Raw genomic sequence first — 23,753 nt, 5'->3', positions numbered from 1 at the left:
TTAAAGTAAAAATCGAATCGCAAAGTTTTCATAAACTTTACTACGAAAATTTTCCTATAAGAACTTCTCAGCTGTTTAAAAGTTTTTCAATATTTTTAAAGTACTTAGCATACATTTAATTATTGTAAAGTGAATATTCGAATAGTAATGAAAAAAATTAGCTAAATAATTTATTTCTTATATTTCTACAAATTTATCACTTTTAACACTGACATTTATTGAAATTGACACCTGTCCATCAGTTCATGTTTCCATATAAAGAATTGTCATTTGAATGTATTATTTTTTGCTTAAAAAAATCAAATATAGATAGAGCTGTTGCTTTAAAATATTTTAATATTAAGTTTTAATTTTAAGTTTTGAAATGTTTTAAAATTGTATAGTAAAAATTTACAATTTACAGAAATATAAATTGAAAAGTAGATTAAATGAACTTGATAGATAATAAGCTATTTTAAATGGTTTCGACATTTGACTTACATAATTATGCAAGAAATATTTTAGCGACAAATGGCTTCGTTGCCAAAAAATAGTATTTGAATATGACCAGACGATATGCTTCTCTTTTTTATTTTTTATCAAAACATTATGTACATTTTTCAACATTTAAAGAATTTTCTACTCGGTTTTTGTAATCCTATATCAAAATGAGAAATGACACAAAAGTTGTACTTTTTAATTGGTTTTTATTACAAATTTCGTTTTTGCAAGATATCTTGAAAACTTATTGTAGTTTCCGCTTATTTTTTTATGTTAATATTGGTAGATGTGCAAAACATGTAGATTCTGAAATTTAAAGTAGATTTTTTTACCTTCTAAACTCTTATGTAATTATTCTTACACTTAATATTAGATATTTTATTGAATTTTTACTCCACTTAATTAAGTTTACATTATTAGATTGCATTAATATTGTATGCAGCAAAAAATTTTAATATTTTTTAAGTTGCTGTCAAAACGAAATTTAAAATATAATTTGACACTTAAATATATTTACAACGATATTTTTTGGCACCTTTTTAAATAGCCGGCGTCAACACTACTTTTCATCTTTATTATTTAAACTAGTTTTTACTGCATAATGTCAATAGTCAGCTGATCAATGAAGTGGTTGTTTTCTGTAGGCGTAGCGTAAAGATGTGCCAAAAAAAATCTCTAATTAGTCTGTATTGGGATATTGATTTAGGTAGTATTGTGTTGTATTTTGTTTCTGCGAGCAGAATAATAGTAAAATAAAAATAATTCGCAGTAAAATGTTTTGTTTATAATTTTTGCATTTTAAACAATAAAACAAAAGATAATAGTCTCGTAAAAAAAAAAACAGAATCATTGGAATATTTTGTATTCGTTTTGATATTTAAAATTTTCGTTAATATTTCGCATTATTGGAATGCTAAAGTTTACAAAAAAAAAATTGAAAAATTTGTATAGTTAAATGATTAATTTTGAGATAAAAATAAAACACAAAAATAATATAACAAAGCAATAAATTTTTTATGATAAGCGTGATCTTCTGTGATTTTACGATTTTTTACAAAAAGCTGCTAAAAAATCGAATCTTAAATGTAAGTAAGAATTTTATAAAAGAATCTTAAAATATTTTCTATTCTAGGTTGGTACATACATAATAAAATTAATTATTAGGGGATTTGTTTTTCAAAAATAGCTAACATTAATTACATGATTTTCATCAAATGTTATTTAATTCAATTATTTCATTAAGCAAACGTGTATGCTATTAATTATAATGGGAAAAAATGAATGATTACTTGAATAACTCAAAACTATGTACTCTTCCAGTTTCATGTACTATGATGTAACATTAAATTGAATTCTAAAAAATGTAAAAATTTAACAGGATCTCTAGAATTTATCTTGCATTATTTTATTTTGCTGCGCTTTAATATTTTACTTTAAAGAAAATGTTTAATGGAAAAGTGTACATATTTAGTAAATAACTTCATATATGTGTATTAGGTTGATAAAAACACTAAAAGTAATAAGGAAATGCTTAGTACACTTTAAGACCTTGTACAAAATTAAATTAATCGATAATATAGGAGAACGTGGTAATGTTATGTCCTTGGTTATTATGATTGAAGAAAACAAAATTATTGAATTGATTATAATGAAGCAAATATAGTATTCACAATATCTGAAAATGATTACCAAAATAATTGTTTTGATAAGCATTTGCTAACTAACAATACATTCATTTTAACTTTTTCAATTGATTTTGTATTCTTGTGAGGTTTTATATTGCAATGGGTACGTACCCAACAACATACCCACCGCATTTGTTATGTAACATGATTGTTTACTAAAATAACTAGTTTGCCTATACATATTTATTTTAATTTTTAAATAAAAATGTTTTTTTCCAATATTAAAATTAATGCTTTATTTAGGATTAAGTTAGGTATCTAATTTATACGAAAAAATATTATAAATTTGAATTTTAAAATTAAAAAAATGTTAATAATATTGTTATTAACATGTAACTAGATGCGTCACCATTGTTAATGGATAAAAAATATCGGAGATGTCGTTAGGTAATTAAAGTTACTAGACTACTTAAGTAAACACCAGATACTTTGTCTAGGTATACTTACCTATTTATACAAAAGGGAATAAAAATGAATCGTTCATTAATTTAGAACCTTTCAAATCTTATTTTGATTTAGCTCTTCTTTTTTAAAATCAAAATAAAGGGTAAGATGTTCAGTTTCAATGAATATCTTCATATTAGCAAATAATGTGTAATCAAAACTTATTTATAAATATTTTAAGTATTCACATTTAGAGTCAAGAATTCCTGTATTAAAGATAATTTTTGCTCTTATCTTTTAAAATTTCAGTATACAAACTCTTTTACTTCCTGTTTTGTATCGTACATTCTTAAAAAAAACTTCTTAGAGGAAACATTCAACTCTCTTTTACAAGTATGTAGTACTGAAATTCTTGATAAATATTCTTTTATATTTTAATATTGTTATATAGTTAGTCTAGTATAGTTTTTAAGTTTATTTAATTGAATGAATGCGCAAGTACATACTTCGTTTTTTTTACTAAGTTTTATTGTTTTTACGAGTAGCTTCGCAAACGTGCAATTTTAAATTATCAAATTTCAATAAGATTATTAGGTAGATACCTAGGCAAAATAACATGTGATTATTATTGATTTTATTAATTTTTTTTTTTAAATTTAGAACTGACCTCGAAAGTTTTTAATATGTTTTTTTTTTTGAGTAAATGTAACTACTATTTAAATGCGAATACAAAATTTTTAACATTTTATAAATATTAATTTGCTAATGGAATGTTTTTACTATTTTGTTTATGTAAGTAAATTTGTATAATAAACAACTTTATTGAATTGAAAGACACAGTTTTAGAATGATAAATAGGCAGATATTTAGGCAATATCCAATATTGTAGAGATATTGAGTCAAGGAGAATTGTTATATAATTAACTTTTGGCAATTCTGAAATTTCTCGAAATCGAAATATTTATTTCCAATATCTTTTCCACTTTTACCAGAATTTGAAACATACGTTGTAGAAGTTTAGCTCAATATTCAATTGAATTTTTTTAATTGATGGTATGCCTACCTTCTTAAATGGTTGAATCTTGAATAAAAATATTTACTGATGCAAATTGTAACATTATGAATTCCGAAGAACAAAGAAGTTTTTTTTTTTTTCTTAAAACAAGATTTTAATTTTTTTTCTTTAAACAAAATTAATTTAATTTTAATTTATTAATTTATTTTTTTTTTTTAGACAAAACCTTGAGAATTATGAAAAATTTTGCGATCTGGTACTACCACTCTTTTATGAAGAAACGATCAAAAAAGCGCGTTTTAATATTATAACAAATTTTTAATATGACCTTAACGATTTTATATATTTTCTAATAATAATAATTTTATAAATAATTTAATAATAGAAAAAACTGGTTTATACTGATGCTTTTATTAAAATGGAAAGAGAAAAATTTTAAATATTTTTGTTAGTATGTGCAGCCTACTTCAATATTCTTGGAAATTGTAAATATTAGTTTGTAACATTATATACTATGTTTGAGTATATCAGTATTTGAATTTGAGTATTTAGCCAGTATTTGAATTTGAGCATTATTAATTTCAAAACTTTTTCAATTTATTTTTATTAACTTTTTTGAAAAAAAAAACAAACGATAAATCATATCTGATTCAAACACCACTTGATTTGTAGTAAAATTTTACATAAATTTTTGCCATATCAAAGATAATTTGAAATTGAAAAAATCTACTTTTTTTTTTCAAACTTTACGAACAGGAACACATACTTAATAGCTACTAATCCAAATTTTGCACTTATTCGCTTTCATTCAACGTTATTTTTATTTTTTTTTTGTGTGTTTTTATTACACTTTTGATTTTTAATGGTATTAACCTTGACCTTAAATTTTTTAAAATTTCGTTTATTTTATTTCTCTTTCAAATTTCTTTTTTAGTTTTATCTTCTTGAAGATATTAGAGATTCCGTAATTCAATAACGGTATAATTGTGTATACTATAATGAGTATTTATAATATGATTAAAATTAGGATTTTTTTTCACTATAGTTGTGATAGGAAGAAAAATGAATTTGGAATTTTGGATTACATAATTAACAATTAAGTTTGGAAATATTTTGTTAATATAAAAAAAATTGGAATTTTGTTTAAATTATATTGAATGGAATCTCTATAAAACGAACATTTGTACATAACCCCTTTTATTTTTGTTCATAATATACAAATTTCATTATAAAGCCAAGTTTTCAAAACCAAAAACTAAAATGGTATTGTAAAACAAATTACTCACTAGTGATAATTATTTAAGTGATTCCACAATAATGTTATAAATAAGATAATTAGTTATAACAGTAAAGTTTTTTATAACCGCAGAATAACTCGAAGAGGTCAATATTATTAATGAAATGTAAATAAAATCACGTGTTTGTTATTTTTTTTGCATAGTTTTCAAATTTTTAAGTTTTTGTTTTCGTCAATGGATTTTATTATTTTATTTATTTTTTCAAATCTTTTTATTTTTTAAAACCTGATTTAATTATTCTAATTTTAAATTCTTATCCATATGAACTTCATATCAAAGTTCAAGTAATATAAAATGTAAAGCTTTTGATAGGGGAAAAAAAAAATTCAAATTTTTCAATTAAAGATAAAATTTTTATGAAAAGATCAAATTTTCTTCAGTAAGTAACAATGTCTAATAACGATTATATAATATTGTATAATAATAAATTTTTTTTCAGTGTTTATATAAATTATATTGACCCGTATTAATTATTCTTATAAAAATAACAGGTGTTATTTTATTTAAATAAGTTAAAAATTTAAATAAAATTTTTAAAAATGAAACCGTGTTATAATTTTAGAAATGTTTTTAGAATTATTATTGATAAATTTAGAATTTTATTGTCACAAAAATCACAAAATTATGTCAATGAGAAATTAACAAAAAAAAACAAAATCTAGAGTTTTAGAATGACTAATAAGAGTCATTAATATAAAAAATAGGATGAATAAAGCAAAAAAATTTAGATTATCAATATTTTAAGTTGAAATTAAATGACTAATAATAGATTTTAAGTAAGTATTAAGTAATAACAAATTGATTTACTTGATTTTCATATTTCTTTTTCCTTCATATATAATTAATTACTAATTAACCGGGAAATGTAACGTGACTACTTCTCGTTACAAAATTATTTTAATTATTTTGGTTATGGAATATTTATTTGCAAAATAAGAAAAATAAAAAATTATGAGTTGTATAGTTTAATATAAGAAATTTGTGAATATTAACTTAGAATTTTCAATTTTTTTTTTTAAATTTAATATTCTAATTAGATTAAAGTCGAACTGAATGAAAAATTTTACCATTTAAATAAAATTTTGTTAAGCAATGCATGTTTAATTTTACTAATTACTTGACGATAATATTTTTTTTTGTTTATAAGTATGAGATTTAAATAATATAAGTACATAATAAATTGATAAAAGAAATATAAAAAGATTAAAATCATTTAAGATTAAAATTGAAGTACCGATGTATATTAAATGAATTAGTTTATACTCGTATATAGGCGCTAATCAATATTTTCACCGGTATGATATAATATGTCTATATACACTGATTAAATGATCTTCTGATGCGATAGTATTTATGACTAACTTACTTTACTGTCGTGCTTTATTTGCTCGTGATTTTTTATATATGTATGTGTATATGAAAGTATAATAAAAAAAATGTTCAAAATTAAAATTTCAATTGGACAATAAATTTTTATCTTCTGCATTTTTGTTTGATAGCTATTTAATTGTTTCTAAAGAGTACATTCTAAATTATAAAAACAAAGTGTTAAATATTGCAATTATTGCTGAAATATTGCTATGTTTAAAATTGAATAAAATTTTAATTCTTTATAGTGACATCAGGTTGGAAAGAGTTAAAGAAATTTTTAAAATTATCTAAAATTATATATAGTTACTTATAAACTTTGAACCTTATTAAATATGTCAATTTATATTAATAATTTTATAATAGCAATAAAATATTAAGAAAATACGGGTTATTTTTCAATAAAAAAATTATTTGTTCCTCTAATGGCAGAGTGTTTTAAGATTATTTTTTTTTTGTATTAATTTGCCAATATTATATTTCATAATATTTCACTATTAATAATTCCAGTTTCTGTTTTTAAAAGTTTTTTTTTTCTTTCACAAATGCTTCCGATTTTTTATTTTAATTAAGGCAAATTTCAACAAAAACGAAAATGTTTTGTTTTAAATACTTAAAAGTTTTATTATTTATGATTGTTTGTCATAAATGTGTGCGTGAATGTGTTTTTTTTGTTTATATTTTCTTTTAATTAGTATTTTTGTATGTACATGTATAATAGATTGTTCTTCAGAATTCTCTATTTAATTTGTAATAGTCTAAAAAATTTTTTGAAATTTGAGTTACCAGTTTAAGTATTTTATTTTAAACCAATTTAAAATAATTGCATAACAAAATGTTTTATAGAAAAAAACAAAATTAAATTTAATATCTAATTTCATACTCGTATAAGAAGCTTAAATATTAATATTTTTTAAAATTTATCATTTAAAATTATATTCTTTAATGGAATTTTACTTAAGTCTTGCGGAACGAAGTTTAAAGAAAAAATTTCCTAAGTACAATTTTTTACGGAAATTAAGTGAACGTTGTTTAAATTTATTTGTTTGTTTTTGTGTATATACTTACATAGTTTCGAAGAATCGTTCAAAATTTCAATAAACTGCGATATTGTCGAAATTGATTTATTCTCGTATTTATTAATTATACCCTTAAAAATTTTATAATTTTGCCTTACAGTTTATAACACTAAGAAATAATTGTGTAAGATATAGACATAAGCGTATATATTTGATCATCGTCTGTCTCAACGATAACTCAAAAACTAATTGAGCTAAGCTCACCAAAAAAATTTTACAAATGATTTTTATAATAGTAAAAAGTAAATTTTTATAATAGTTAGTAAATTTTTACTAACCAATTGAAATGGAAAGGCTATAAAAATTGGTGTAAATATATAGTGATTGAGCCAGTGGTTCAGGTAATTGCCGTACAATTTATATTGGGTATGTTATGTGTGTTTAAGGTAGCTGCCATATAACTTCTATAATTGTTTGTCACATTTCAGAATCTTACAGTCATAAATCAGAGTACTAAAATTTTGCATAAATTAATATTTTATTACCGCAACTATTATTTCCATGCAAATTGTATAAAAATATATTTCATGGTATGTTTGAACGGTATCATAAATTGGACACCCCTTTGTAACCGTTTATAAAAAAAAAATCAGCGTATTTAATTAAACAAAGTTTTAGTCTGTTGCATAGTCTGCTATGATTCGCTAATAGGGTAACAAAATTATACGGGTATCACAGAATTGAATTGAATAACTCTATTTTTTTTTTCAATATTTTTATTAACATCAATTTGAAATCACTAAAACACTGAAATTTTAAATAATTATGCATAAATTTCAATAAATAAAATTATTAAGTAAAAAATTTTTAATTTAATTTTTGAACTTCACAATATTTTTTAATCTTTAAAATGTTTATCTTATCTTTGTAATTATAATATAGAAAAATTTGAATGCCCATACTAAATGATTTTCGCACGTCATTTCATTTATAATTCGATTTTGACAACTTGGTTGCGTACATTTGGTTTTTTATATTTAATTTTTTTTTTATTATTATATTAAAGGTAATAACAATATAATGAAATTATAATTGCATATAATTAAAAATAAAAAGTATTTTTAACTTTTTTTTGTTTTTTTTTATTAAATGTGTAAAATGGATTAAAATTTTTTCCTTTATCATTTTTAATTTTGAATAGTGCCAAATTGTAATTTCACAATAATATATTGAATTCAGTTGAAGAGTTGCTAAAGTAACTATACAACTGAGCTAATTAAGAACTTTGATAAAAATAAAATTAAAATAATTAAATATTGAAAATCTTATCAGCATTTTAATATTAAATTTAGTATACATATATGTGAAACGTATAGCCGTATAAAAGTATTAATTAATTTTTTAGGTTTTGATTAAATTATTAAAAGTAGCTTAAAGTTATTTTCTGAAATTTTCTTTTACAAAATTTTAAAAATTAAATATTTTAATAATTTAAATTAAAGTTAAGTTATTATCTGCCCATTGGTGCAGTGGTTATGGCACCGATCCTTTAACCGAAGGGTCTCGGGTTCAAACCCCGGTCAGGTCACTATAAAAATTATATTCAATATTATTATAACTTAATATACAATACTAATAAATATTATATAAATAATTCGATATTAAAAAACTAAGAAATATAAACAGTAAATATTAATAACCTCAAATAATTAATATAAATAAAACTACGGCAGGCTAGTCACCTACCTAGTTAAACTCTATGACGCTATGAAACTAGTGCTATGAAACTAGTGCATGAGAAATCATGCACTAGCCCTATGCTCCTTCTAGGAGTGAATAAGGAAAAAAAAAATTAAGTTATTAATAATTAGTATATTTATTAATTGCTTATTATTTATGAAATTTAAATATCAACTATATTTGTTTAAAATTGAAAGTAAAATATACATGCATATATGTGATCTTTGTTGAGAATTTTGTGATTTTAAAACACTATTTTCAAAACAACTCCCAAACGATGTTTTATCATTTGATTATATCACATTAATTTGAATTGATTATGTCCCAAATTGTACAAATCAATTAATTTGAGCGCATTAAACAGAATACAGTATATATGCTATTAATAAAGAAAAATTTGTTTTTCGGGAAATCTATTAACATAACCCTGAGATCGAAATTGTAATAATACTGTATTAATACAGAATTTAGCTAAAGAATGCTAATTATTGCTGAATTGTGTATAAATACAATTTTATTACAATTCTGAGTTCAGAGATAGTTGATATTTTTTTAGAAATATTCTTGTTTGGTATACGACATCAATAGGGTCGATTATATACAACAATATTATTTATATTATAAAATTATATAAATTAAATACGGAAATTAGAGTCTTTTGTACGTTTTCTCAAGTTAAAAGTTTCTTAAATATTTTGTATTCAAAAGCATTTACATATTACTTGGAATTACACTCAATAATTAATTAATTAAATCCGCAAGTAAACACTTTAACGCTTCTAAAACCTATAATTAATGGTACTTTAGTAAAATTTTTTCATGTGATTAGTTTTACTGTCATAGTTTTAATAATATTTTTACTGTCTTGATAATTGCATTTTTTACTATTCATACAATTTCAAAAATAATTTATTTGTTTTATGATTTTAATTATACATAGTGTTTTATCACAAATTATCTATATAAATGTATATATATAAATATTTTGAAATATTTGCGTGGTATTTCAATATTAAATCTCTATATAAATGTTTGATAATAGAAAATTATTTTATTACCTTATTGTTATACTGTTATACACACTCCTTGTGGTAATGTAAAAATAACATGTTTTTTTTTTTTATCCATTTTTTTTTATACTTTTGTTTTGTATTATAAGTTTTATATCGTAGTTTATATTATTTGTGATAAGGATTAAATTAATTCAATGGGTATTTATATACACTCTATATATGTAATACATATGATAATAACAACTTTTTTCTATAAATCTAAAATTGATTTTATTAATGTTACGGGCATAGTATATATTTTCAAGCATATTTCGCAATATTATTTCAAATACATGAGTATTCAAAATTTTCATTTATAAATTGAAAATTGTATAGAAGATTGAAAATACAATAAAATTTTTCAAGAATATTTTGATTATTAAAAAGATGAGTGATAATAATAAGGTCACCTAAATCGTATATTATGTATGTATATGATTCACAGCGGTTGAAAATTATATCGTAATATTCCATTGTGATATAGTTATATACAATTGAAATTTATAAATCTGTAAAAATTTACCAAAATTCTGAAATCTAATTTTTCAATAAAATTTTATTTAATAATGGAAATATAAGATCAAAATCCGTTGAGATAAACTTGAAATAACTTTCTCATTATAATAGAAAATTATATATAAGAACTTTAAAATATAGAAAAGTTTTCGAAAATTTTGCATATCCCGTGATTCGTAAATTGTATAATTTTGGATATTTTGGATTAAATATGGCAAATTTTCATGGAACAGTTCGGATAAAAGTTCGATATACGCCTTATCAAAAATGTAAACAATTTTAAATCATTCATTTTTTTTTTTCTTTTCTTTTTTTAGTTTCCAATAAGTTTCCCCCGAAATATTATATGAATGGTTGTCTTTATTCGATATTACTGCAAATACATATACATATACCAATATATAATTGTTCATATGGGATGATAAGAATAAAATTACCCACTGTATTTTATTATCATTTAATTTTTGTTTTATTTTGTTTTTTTTGTGTTCACAATAAATAAAGCCATATCTTTGCTTGGACATTGAATTAAGCCTTATAGTAAAAATAAAAAAACCTTTAACAACCTCTGTATGGAATTTTTATACTTACATAATGCATGCAATTAAAAAATTTTTTTTAATATTATAAAATTTGAATAAAAAAAAAAATATTAATTTTGTTATCACATCAAAGTTGGTTCATAAAAATTTTTTGATATCAAAGCTTCAGTTTTTTTTTTTTTTTCGCGATAATTAAAATTATTCGATGGTTAACAAAGTAGGTATTTATTTAAAGTTAGTCGTTTGGATTAGTTCAGGATCAACCGATCAATAATCAAATATACAAATAAGTGTACGCAACAAATAAGTGTTTTGATCGGATTATGTTAAATTTGCAATTATTTTATTAAATATTTTTTGGTATATAGAAAAAAGAACCTTTTTTTTTTTTATATAAATCTGGTAAGATAATTTTTATTTTGTCAATGAAATATACATATTTTACCTGTATAGCATTTTGTATTGTCGATTTTTATGAATAAGTTATATGTATAATAGTTTTCTTTATTATAGTATTCTTTGTAAATTATTTTAATATTTCTAGATCATTTGAATACAAAAGATGAATTTTAGCACTTATTTTTAATGTTAATTTTAATTAATTATTAATAAGTAAAGCACATATAAGTATGTTTTAAATGTTAATGTTTTTATATATACCGATGTATATCTGCATTGTATATATTTAGTTTATATTTGTATAACAGTTAAGTATTTTGTTATTTAATATAATTGAAAAATCAATTTATATTAAGTAATTAATTTTTTGTTGTTTATATAATTTTAAAACATTTAATAATTTGAGTTTCTACGAATTTACAAACGTATATACGTATGACTTACAAAAATGAAATGCAGTCATCAACTGATATACATACATATATTCACTATGACTATGCTTAGATGCGTTGCCCATTTTTAATACTATGAAGCGCAGAACAAATTTTTATCCATATTTAAAGAAGATATAAGATTTTTCATTTAATTTAAGCGTCCCATCTTGAACGTTTTTTTCATTTTATTGCCTCAAAATTCTAGTATACTCTAAATCAAAAATATATGCAAATTTTTCCGAATAATTGATAAACTAAGATATTAAGATTTAAAGTAATCTATATTATATGGTAAAATTAAAACGATTTTAATTTGTGTTCGTTTCCCAGTACATATATCAAATGCGTGCAACTGACGTTACGGAATGTCATGAATAATGTTAACGCGTCATATGTGATGACAACTTAACATATTTTAATTTTTTTTTTGCATTCCTTTAACGGTTGACGGAATAAGTGAATTTTCAATTTGAAAAATGTGATTTTTGAATTTTGATTAAATATTGCAAATAATTGTCATTTGCAAAATTAAGTGAATTATGCGATTATTAGTCAAATTTTTGACATATTGGAAAGCTTACTTTTTCGTTTTACTGCGTCAATTGCTTAAGTGCAATTTCACGTTAAATTACTTTGAATATTTAAAAAATCAAGCGACGGATTTATCTGATGATGATTGAATTTTTACTTAATAAATATTTCTTAAATTAGTTCAACAATTTGAAATGATTTATGAAAATTATTAAAAATATTCAAATACATAAAAATTGTTTTTAAAAAAAAAACATAAGTTTTTTTGTAAACTTTATTTTTTTTATCTTATCTTTTACGATTGTACTTAGGGTACCTATGTAAATACTATCTCATATTTTGATGTATACATATTTATATATACTAAAACTTATTAACTGTTTTCGTACCGGGATTTCTTTAAGGGAATATTATTTTGACAACCATTGTTTCTCTTCAAAATTTTTTTCTCCTCTAATTCCTTTTTGCAAAACTGATCAAATTTTTATTTTTTAAAATTCAATTTTTCAATTATAAATTAATTGTTTTATCAAAATAGTGTAGTTAATGGCATTTGTACAACACTTAAACATTAAAATCATTGTATACTGCTATAAAATAATTTTATTCCATTACAAGTTCAACTGAGGATGGAATATATTTTTTGATATTCAATGTATGACTTAATATATAAGTAAATAAAAAAACTATAGAAAAACTGTCATTTTAAGGGGTTCGGTACTAAACGGGTTAAAACTTAATTATAAACAAAAATATATTTTAAAATTTTTTTATGGCGTTATCAGTCGCATTTATGTACTTTAAATTTTTTTTTTAAGCTACTATTTAAACTCATAAATATTTATTAAATGTGAATATATTATTATGAATTAGATATAAATTAAATTACATATTCTAAGTAGTGTTTAGACAATGCTTGATTTTTAAAGAATTTAGTTTGATATATTAATCACCACTACAAAAACTTAACTTAATATGATAACTTAGGGCTCAGACAAACATGTAATTTTAAGTTATACAACTGTTTGATTGCTTATTTGTATTTCTTAGGATGTTATTCAAGCACGTATACATGTAACTGTATGACCGCAAACAATTAAACAATCAAACATTTTGTAATTTTTAGTTGCTTAAATGTACGTTCAACGATTTTAAAACCAAATAGCAATTTCAAAACTAAAAATTACATGTCTGAATGATTCCTTAAATATTTAAAAATTTTAAATGAATGTTAAAATAAAAATGTATGATTTTAACGTTTGAAAGACATGTTTAGTAAAAATGACTACGGAAATAAAATTTTTATGTTTTCACAATAGTTTCACTAAAATTTCCTCAAAATTCTATATTTTTAAATAAGTATATATATGAAATCAAACAAAATCATTACTTTCAACCTAATATATAGAGACTTTTAATTAATAAACAAACATTTAATAAATTTTTATCAGATCAAACCAAATTAACGAACAATATTTGATGTATAAACGCTAACTCATTAATAAACATACTTGTTATATGAATGTAGTTTGTATTAAGTGGTGAACGATTACTTGAATCTATCTTTATATATATCTGGTTTAAATCTATTTAAAATTACTTTAGAAAATTTATTAACTTGTTATAAAATAACAAAAAAAAAATTAATTCAAGGTTGCATTTATTTAATATTTTTTAAAAATCTATTGTTTTTTTTTTGTTTGATTTTGAAATCAGGAACACTTTAAAAATAATTAATTATAAGAAGTAAATTTTAGAGATATTGAAATATTTTAAATGATTTTCATTATTTTAAATGGTTCTCTTAATAAATATTAAATTAAAAGTTTACGATTTACTTTCTACTTAAACGTTGTTTAAATCAATTTTCTTACAATATTAGAAATTTTCATATCTGGGAACCGGGGTTTTCACACGGATTAAATGCCAACTGAAATACATTTAAAATATATATATATATATATATATATATATATATATATATATATATTTATATATACATTAAATTTTAATCTAATCAGATAAACGTTTAGTGGTAAATGCATATGATTATGTATTGTACTTATATAAAAAATGCGAAAACTTCTAGAATTTCATTGATAGTTTTGATAAAAAAAAAAAAACTTTAATATATGTGAAATTATTAATTATCTATTCAATAATTTTATAATTATATAATTAATATATGATAATTATAATAATATAATTAATTTTATAATTAATATTTGATAGCATACAGATTTTATAAAATTTATAAACAAAGGTTATATTTTAATAAATGTATAATTTTTAATAAAGTGACTTTTATTCTAAAGTTTCTTTCTTAAATCTTTCAATTCTTAATTTAAATTTTGTTTAAAGTGATTATATCTTACATTTTCAATAGACCTACTAGTTATTTTACTAAATAATAGATAATTTTATTAATTTTAAAAAATTTATGATCTTGCTGCCACACTGACATAACTCTGAAATTGTATATTTTCGAAAATTTTCAAATTAGAGATATGATGTTTTTCCATTCAATGTATTTTTTGACTTATGTCACTCAATGCAGCAAATAAACGATATATGTATATATGTACATGTATTATACTTATTTAAATATTTATATTTTAAAATAATATTAAAATTTTATTTTCTCTTTACAGATGAAAATACTAGATATAGCAACAATAAGATAGCGTGACTCATATAAATATAAAATATAAAACATAAAAACATAAAATCAAAAATATTTTTGATGTCCGAAATCTGCCCTTTAAAAAAGGGATTCGTTTTTTTTTTTTTGTTTTAAAATCAATTGTTTCAAAACAGCTTAATAACAATAATAAATAATAAGTATTTATATAGACTCGTAAAAAAAAAAAAAATTCTATTACTTAAAAAAATCTACGCATATTATTTTTGATATCTGTTTTCTATTTTATGAAAACTGCCAAATAAAATAATTAAATATGTGTTGTAAATGTTGCAGTCAAGTGCAGAGAAAACTTTGGGTTTTTGGTACTGGTACATTTTTATTAATATTAGGTTTAATTATAGGATTAATATGGCCACCATTATCTGAAAAAATATTAAATCAGGTAAAAATAAAAAAATTATTATAACCAATTTATAATATTAAATTTTTATAATAATTATTTAATTTATTTTTGTAGCAATTGGAATTGAGAAATGGTTCTATGAACTATCATAATTGGATTGAAACACCGATACCAATGTATTTCGATTTGTATTTATTTAATTGGACTAATCCTCATGAATTAGCGGAACCTGGTTTTAAACCAAAATTTACTGAATATGGTCCATTAGTTTTTACTGAAAAACATACGCGTGTTGATGTAGATTGGAATAAAAATAATACAGTATCATATTATCAAGTTAGAGAATGGCATTTTATGCCAGAATTATCAAATGGTACTTTAAAAGAGCCAATTACTCATGCAAATGTGATTACTGCGGTAAGAATAAATAACTTATATATATGTATATATGTATTATATAAACATGAATCTATATTTTTTCAAATTTAATTTTTATACTTTTTTATTGTTCTCCCATTAATTAAAGACTGTAGCACATTTGATGAGAAATCAAAGTAAATTGGTAAAAAAAGCTATAAATTATCTTCTAAATCATAAAGGTGGAGATCTCACATGGACAAAACCGGCTGGTGAATGGCTTTTTGATGGATTTGATGATAAACTTTTAACATTTTTGAAGAAATTTAATTCACCAGCTATTGATATACCATTTGAGAAGTTTGGATGGTTAGTTGATAGAAATATGTCAAAAACATATGATGGTCGATATGGCATGTTTACTGGAACTGATGAAATTAATAAATTGGGTTATTTAACCGAGTGGAATTATTCGAATAAAACTAAATTTTATGAAGGGACATGTGCCATGGTTAACGGTACAAGTGGTGAATTATGGCCTCCATCGATTGATACAAATAGTTTTGTTTCCGTTTTCGCAAGTGATATATGCCGTTCAATTGATATTTACCCCCAAGATAGTTATACACTTCATGGAGTTACTGGAACTATTTGGAAAGCTACAAATCGTACTTTAGATAACGGTCAAATTGATCCAAATAATGTTTGCTTTTGTCCAGATGGAGATCCAAACAAATGTCCTAAAAGTGGTGTCATTGATGTTTCAAAATGTCGTTGGAATGCACCTGTATCATTTTCGTTTCCACATTTTTATTTAGCAGATCCATCGTATGTTGAAGCTGTTGAAGGTATTAAACCAGAAAAAGAGAAACATGAATTTTATATGGCTTTAGAACCAACTGCTGGTATACCAATATCAGTTAGTGCCAAATTTCAAATTAATATGAAATTACAGCGTGACGAAGAAATCGAGTAAGTTTTTATTTAATATGTGAATGAAATTTTTTTAATAATCTATTTTCGATTTCAAGTATTTATAAACATGTTCAAGAAGACGTAGAAATGCCTATGTTTTGGTTTGCTCAAAGAGCTGAATTAGATGAAGACACAGCTTCAAAAGCGAAAGTAAAATATTTCATAACATATTTTTAAAAAATTTGATTTGATTGTATGTTTTATTTTGATTTTAGTTGGCTCTTGCTCTTCCAATTATTGGTGTAGCTGTTGGTTACAGTGTAGCTGGTGTTGGAGCAATTATAATAATTGTTGGAATTACTTTATCTATTTTAAAAAAGTGGGGGGGATCATATCATGATGATAGACAACCACTGAATGATGAATTCGGAAATCAAAACTGACCAAAAATTTAATAGATGCTACTTTAAATGCTTAAGTTTTTAATTTAAACCTCTTTTTATACTTGATTAATTATGATATTTTACAAGCTTTTTTTTTTTTTTAGTAAAATAACGTACACATGTTAAATATTATGCCTTCCAAAATAGAAAAAAAAATTAAAAAAAAAAAAATAGATTTTTTTTTCTATTTTAATCTGCTTTATACATAAATAATTTAGTAAATTAATTAAGAAAGTAGATTTAGTGAAAACAATAATAGTTTTAAATATCCATAAAAGCACAAATCAAGATCAATATTATTGAGGGTTGTAATAATATCTTCTTATCTTTCACTAAATACGCTATGTTATTAAATCTTCTAACGTCAATAACTACAACTATAGAAAACATTTATTTCATGGATAATATTCTTTTGCATTAAAGTTCCCTTAAATTTTGCACTCGATACTTACATTTTATTTTTTAAAAGTAAATTTAAACTATAAATTTAGAATTTTACACTTTCTTAAATAATTTTTTTAATTACTAAATTATTACGTAGGGCATATTTATAAATAGGGTGATAAAGTAACATTCTAATCATAGTAATAGTTTTAAGAAAGAACAAATTAGGAACCGAATTAAAAGTAAAAGTGCCAAAAATATTTTTTTTTTTTTATTTCATTTTTATTAAATATTTATTGTACATAGTATTATTAAGTTTACCTCGTTTTAGATCATATTTTATATTGTATACGAATAGTATATTAAATATAGTCAAAGCGAATAATTTTTGAATTTTATGAAAACGAGGATATAAATTTTTTTTTTTTTGGAATTTGTACATTATGTAAACCAAAGCTTTATTATATTAAACTTTGCATCTGATTCTTTAAAACAAATAAGGGAAGCATGTAATATTGTCTTTAGTTATTTATAACGCTTTTATAATTAACTTAAATAGATATATATATATATGAAATTTGTAAAAGGTTCAAATTAATTTAATAATATTAAGTTAGATTTCAGAAAATATTAAATAATAATAAATTAAATAAGCTAAGTTATTCTTAATAAATGTAATAGTTCATTAATTTCTTTTTTAACTTAAATATTGCCAAAAAAAAAAAAAATAATTTAATTTATTAGGAAGTTTACTTTAAATTTGAAAAAATTTTATTTTCTTTTGTATTTTTTCATAACATTAATTATTGAATTACAACTTTCTTATTTTGTTTTGCAAAGGGTTGATTTTGTTTTTTTTTTTTTTTAATATTGATTCTTATTAAGTTTCCTAATTTAATTTCATACGTAATTAATTATAAGGCTGATTTAAAGAAGTTTAAACACCACAACAATTAAAAATTTGTTAAATAAGTTTAATTTGTTTTTGCTTTTCCTTCGGCCACTTAAAAAAAAAAAAAAACTAGAATATGTATATCTTTGAAATAATTGTAAGTACTAATTAAAATTGTTATTATGAAAAGTTTATACTTAATCAAAATGATATTGTTATACAAAAAAAAAAAAAAAAATATTCGAAACAAAAAAGAAGAAAAAAAATATACGAAAAAAAATATTTTTTATAAAATTAAGCAAAAGTATATGTTTTTTTTTTATTGAAATTTATTTGATATATACATATTCAAAAATTGCAGCTAGTAAATTTACCTTTTAACAATTTACACACTTCATATTTAACGAGAATTTGTTCTTGGAATTGAGATCACTCATCATTTTTTTGGCCAATTATTGTATTAATTTTTTATAATTTTTAATGCAAGCTTAATGAAAATGTTTAAAAGTACAAAACATATTATTCACTTTAAATTTTTCTTCACTGTATCATTTTAATACAAAAGGTTGGATTATCAACCATTTTATAGTTCCTTATTCATAAGATTGTAGTTTGATGAAGTCACTTAATTATTCATTGCATTCTGCCTTATTATCGTAACATCATGATGATCCTTGAGGGTAAAACTCAATAATAAAAATAAACAATTCTAAATAAATTATGTAAATCTAAACTTAAATAAATATTTTAGATAAGGGAAAGTAATGAAAGTTTTATTAATATTTTTTTTTTATTTTCGATATACTCGTATTTTGATGCAGGATTTGAGAAGGTTAAATAACTACTAAAAAATAATATAATTTATAAGAAATTTTAATTAGGATAATATAATTTTTTTTAATGATTCCATTTATGATACATTTTATTGCCTTGAGCTACATAATTTAACTTCATAATATAGTGATTTCAAAAATATTTTGCTTAATTTGAGTCTAATAAAAGGTATAGGTGGTTTTTAAAAGGGTTGGAGTCAATTTTCTTGAGTAAATATTAGCATTTTTCATGGTAATTAAGTTTTTTAGGTGTTTTGAGCCATCAAAGAGGATCTTGCACTTTCTAAGGAAATATGTATATTATATACTTTATATTTAAAGCTCTGCCGCACCTTAATACATACTTTTAAATACTTTGCTTTCTATACTTTTTTGCCTTTTTTTTACTGCAAAAATTCCGATTCTTCCGACATACACGCGAATTATTCGAGAGGTTTGTAATTTTTAATTTAGCCTTAAAGCTTTTAAAATAATTTGTTCGTGATTGACTTTAGTATATCAGTATCAATCTATACATTATATTATTATGTCAGCAAGAAATTTATAAAACGAATAATGCTGCAAAAATTTATTTTATTGTTATTGAACAAATGTTGTTCTATTAAAAGAAATGCATAATTAAATTTTTGTATTGAGCAAGCTAATAAATTTTCTTCTATTATTTATTCATCAATTTATTAAACAACATAAATGTGCTTAACAGTAACGTATTAAGGACATAAATAATGCCCGGACGTGAATATTTTTTAGTGTAAGTATTTAAAATTAATTTTGAATTTATGTTTAATTTCCTGATAATGTTTTCATTTCTCATTCATTTTAATTTTAGTTCATATAGTACATTCTTTTCTTATACTGGGCATCTGATTTACCTGATTTGCCTGATAGAATTGAGTGTTAATTGGAAAACTAGATCTGATACTACACTTTTTGACTTTATTGCATTATTTAAAGTACTTTTTATTTATGAATTTGGACCTGTTTTTTCTTTTGTCATAAAATGTTTGTTGTTGGGAAAATACTTTTCGTCACGAGCCAGAAATTTATTGTAAATCATTTGAACTTTCATACATTATTCCGTCACCTATCAGTACCTACTTAAAACAAGTTTACATTTAGAATAAAATGATACCAATTATTACATTGTCAGATAACGTAAAATATTTTTTTAACAAAAAAAAAAAATCAAATATTTTCTCAATTTCTTCTAAAATAAATTTTTTATCAGTGCTTGTATGACTTTAATAGTTGAATGATAAAAACTTCACGCAGCAAATTTATCAATTTTTTATTGCAATTATCTTAGTTCTATATTTTGCATAAGTACCTAATTAAATTTACTATTAAAAATATGTCTCGTAAACATTGTAGCGGTGCTCAAAAAAAACTTTGGACATTTTTCACTGGTTTATTAGTTTTAGTAATTGGATTATGTTTGGGAATTCTATGGCCAACATTATCTAAAACAATATTCCATAAAGTAATAATAAAATAGTTATACAAAAAAATTTTCAATTTTTGTATTTAAATTAGAAACTTAGAAAATATGTTATAATTTACAGCAATTACAATTACGAAATGGATCAGCAGCATATTACCAATGGATCAATAGATCTGTACCAACATATTTTGATGTGTATCTATTTAATTGGACCAATCCCCACAAATTACAGGAACCAAATTTTAAGCCACATTTTGTTGAATATGGGCCACTTGTTTTTAGTGAAAAACGTATAATTGTTGATATTAATTGGAATCCAAATCATACCGTTTCATTTCATGAAATTAAACAATGGAATTTTGAACCAATTTTATCAAATGGTACTTTAGATGAACCAATAACACATGCCAACGTTATAACTGCGGTAGAAATATTATTTAGGATAGTTTTAATATTTAATTAATTGTGTTGATTTTTTTTGTTTTAGATTGTAGCAAATATAATGAAAAGTCAAAATGATATAGTAAAAGAACTTGTAAATTATATGCTTAATAATACTGGTAGTTTAACATGGACTAAACCAGCTGGTCAATGGATATTTGAAGGTTTTGATGATAAACTCTTATCATTCTTAAAACAATTTAATTCATTTTTAATTGATATTCCACTTGAGAAGTTTGGATGGTTAGTTGACAGAAATATGTCAAAAACATATGAAGGTCATTTTGAAATTAATACAGGCACTGATGAAATTCATAAATTAGGTTATATAACATATTGGAATTATTCACGTAAAACTGATTTTTATGATGAACATTGTAGTATGATTAATGGTACAGAAGGAGATTTATGGCCACCATTAATTGATACAAATAAATTTTTATCAATTTTTATACGTGATATTTGTCGTTCTGTTAATATTTATCCAGATGTTGATATATTATTATATGGAGTTAGTGGTACTATTTGGAAAGCAACACAATTAACATTAGATAGCGGTCAAATAGAAAAAAATAATTTATGTTTTTGTCCAAATAGTAATATTAAAGAATGTCATAAATATGGTGTTGTTGATGCATCAAAATGTTTTTGGGGTGCACCAATTTCAATTTCATTTCCACATTTTTACTTAGCCGATTCAAGTTATATTGAAGCAATTGAAGGTATTAAACCTGATAAGAAAAAACATGAATTTTATATAGCATTAGAAAAATCAGCTGGTATACCAATTGTCAGAAATATGAAATTTCAAATTAATATGAAATTACAGCATGTGCAAGGAATTGAGTAATTTAGAATAAAATTAAAAAAATAAACTATTTTAATTCTATTTATTTTTTTTTTTTTTAGTATTTATAAAGATATTAAAAAAGATGTACTGATGCCAATGTATTGGTTTAATCGAAGATCTGAATTAGATAAGGAAACTGCATCTAAAATTAAAGTAATCTTTATATAGATATTAAAAATAAAATGTTTTGAATGATGCTAAAATATTTAATTTCAATTATTGTTTTAGCTCAATCTAGCACCCCCTATTATAATTATTTCAATTGGATATAGTTTAGCTGCTGTTGGTTTTGTTATTTTAATAGCAGGAATTGCACTTATTGTGGTAAAACAATGAAAGTATTGTAATTTTTTATGACAAAAAGGATTTGATTTAATTTTTCAGTCTTAAATATTAATAATAGGAAGAATTAAACTTAACATTTTGTAATAATTTTTTAAAATATTTTTTGTTTTGTGATATGAGTAAAATTTTTTCAGGAGCAAATTGTAAATTTTACTTACAAGTATTACATAATGTCTATATAAAGTTTTTTTTTAAATTTAAAAAAATTTTTATTTCAATTTATATATGTAGATTAATTTAACATAGAATTATTGTTATTTTTACATTCTATACACATATAATGGTTTTATATAACATCATTTGAATAAAATGTATAAAATTTATAAGCAATTTTTATAAATATTTGTGATTTTTATAAAGAAATTTTTTGAATTGGTAAGGCTTGCATTAAGAACCATACTCTACCAATATTTTATAGTTCTACAAGATTTACAAGAAATATTATGTAAAATTTTTAAGTCGTTGCTTAATTAATTCCTGAGTTGCATTAATTGTTCATTAATTGATAAGAGACCATGAGAGTAAAATTGACTTTCAAAACAAGTTTAAATTAATTATAATTACCTATACAAACGAAAGTTGAATAAATTAAAAGTTATTACAGTGACACTGACTCCAAAAATTTAAAAAAAAATTGACTTATCACAACATTTATTTGTTTATTTAAGAAATACCAGTTTCATATTAGCTCAATAATTCATACAATGAGTATGTAATTAACAATATAATATATATTACAAATATTTACAATAACACAAATTCAATAACATTTAGAATGCAACAACAATATGTTCATACAATACATACAATATTTAACAAATAATAAAATAAGTTCAGTATTAACCAATTACAACCGAGAGGCGATATGACAATCCTTAACAAACAAAGACATTCTATACATAATAATTAATATAAGAAACTCACTATGTCTATATTGATACGGAACTAAAGGTGCTTCAGCAAGATCAATTCAAAAACTACTGCATGTATTACTGAAAATGGATCGGTCATACTCTCAGAAAAGCAGAAAATAATATGTAAAGGAAGTTTCTAGAATGCAATTCTCAAAGTAAACGAAAAATGAAGTAGTTAAGAAAGAAATAGAAGAGAATTGTGGAATATGAGTTAGATAGAGAAATTGTGGAGAAATCCTATGCTTCCTAAGGGAGTAGAGCAGGAAAAACAAATTATTAAATAATTAAAATTAGGAAACATCTTTTTAATAAAGGATATTTGTAATTATCACTAAATTTGTTGAAAATTTCGGGGAATATTTTTATAAATTAATTTTAAATTAAATTATAAGTTATATTTTTGGGAAAAATTGATAAATTAGAATTTA

At 22.1% G+C, this 23,753-nt stretch overlaps 1 protein-coding gene across 1 annotated transcript; it reads left to right on the top strand.

Moving 5' to 3' along the window:
* Positions 1-1,135: 1,135 nt before the first annotated feature.
* Positions 1,136-22,417, top strand: LOC129608368 (uncharacterized). Its single transcript, XM_055519852.1, has 11 exons — positions 1,136-1,565; positions 15,115-15,549; positions 15,625-15,927; positions 16,037-16,839; positions 16,899-16,992; positions 17,058-17,222; positions 20,641-20,814; positions 20,897-21,199; positions 21,263-22,062; positions 22,126-22,219; positions 22,295-22,417. The coding sequence occupies exons 2-11, from the start codon at positions 15,421-15,423 to the stop codon at positions 22,400-22,402; spliced, it is 2,973 nt and encodes a 990-aa protein (XP_055375827.1). The 5' UTR covers positions 1,136-1,565; positions 15,115-15,420; the 3' UTR covers positions 22,403-22,417.
* The last annotated feature ends 1,336 nt before the right edge of the window (positions 22,418-23,753 follow it).

Source organism: Condylostylus longicornis, unplaced genomic scaffold (assembly GCF_029603195.1).
Source record: "Condylostylus longicornis isolate FDR11 unplaced genomic scaffold, ASM2960319v2 ptg000031l, whole genome shotgun sequence".
In the NCBI taxonomy this organism is placed as follows: Eukaryota; Metazoa; Arthropoda; class Insecta; order Diptera; family Dolichopodidae; genus Condylostylus; species Condylostylus longicornis.
The sequence above is the reverse complement of the archived record's forward strand: the minus strand, read 5'-3'. Positions and strand labels throughout refer to the sequence as shown.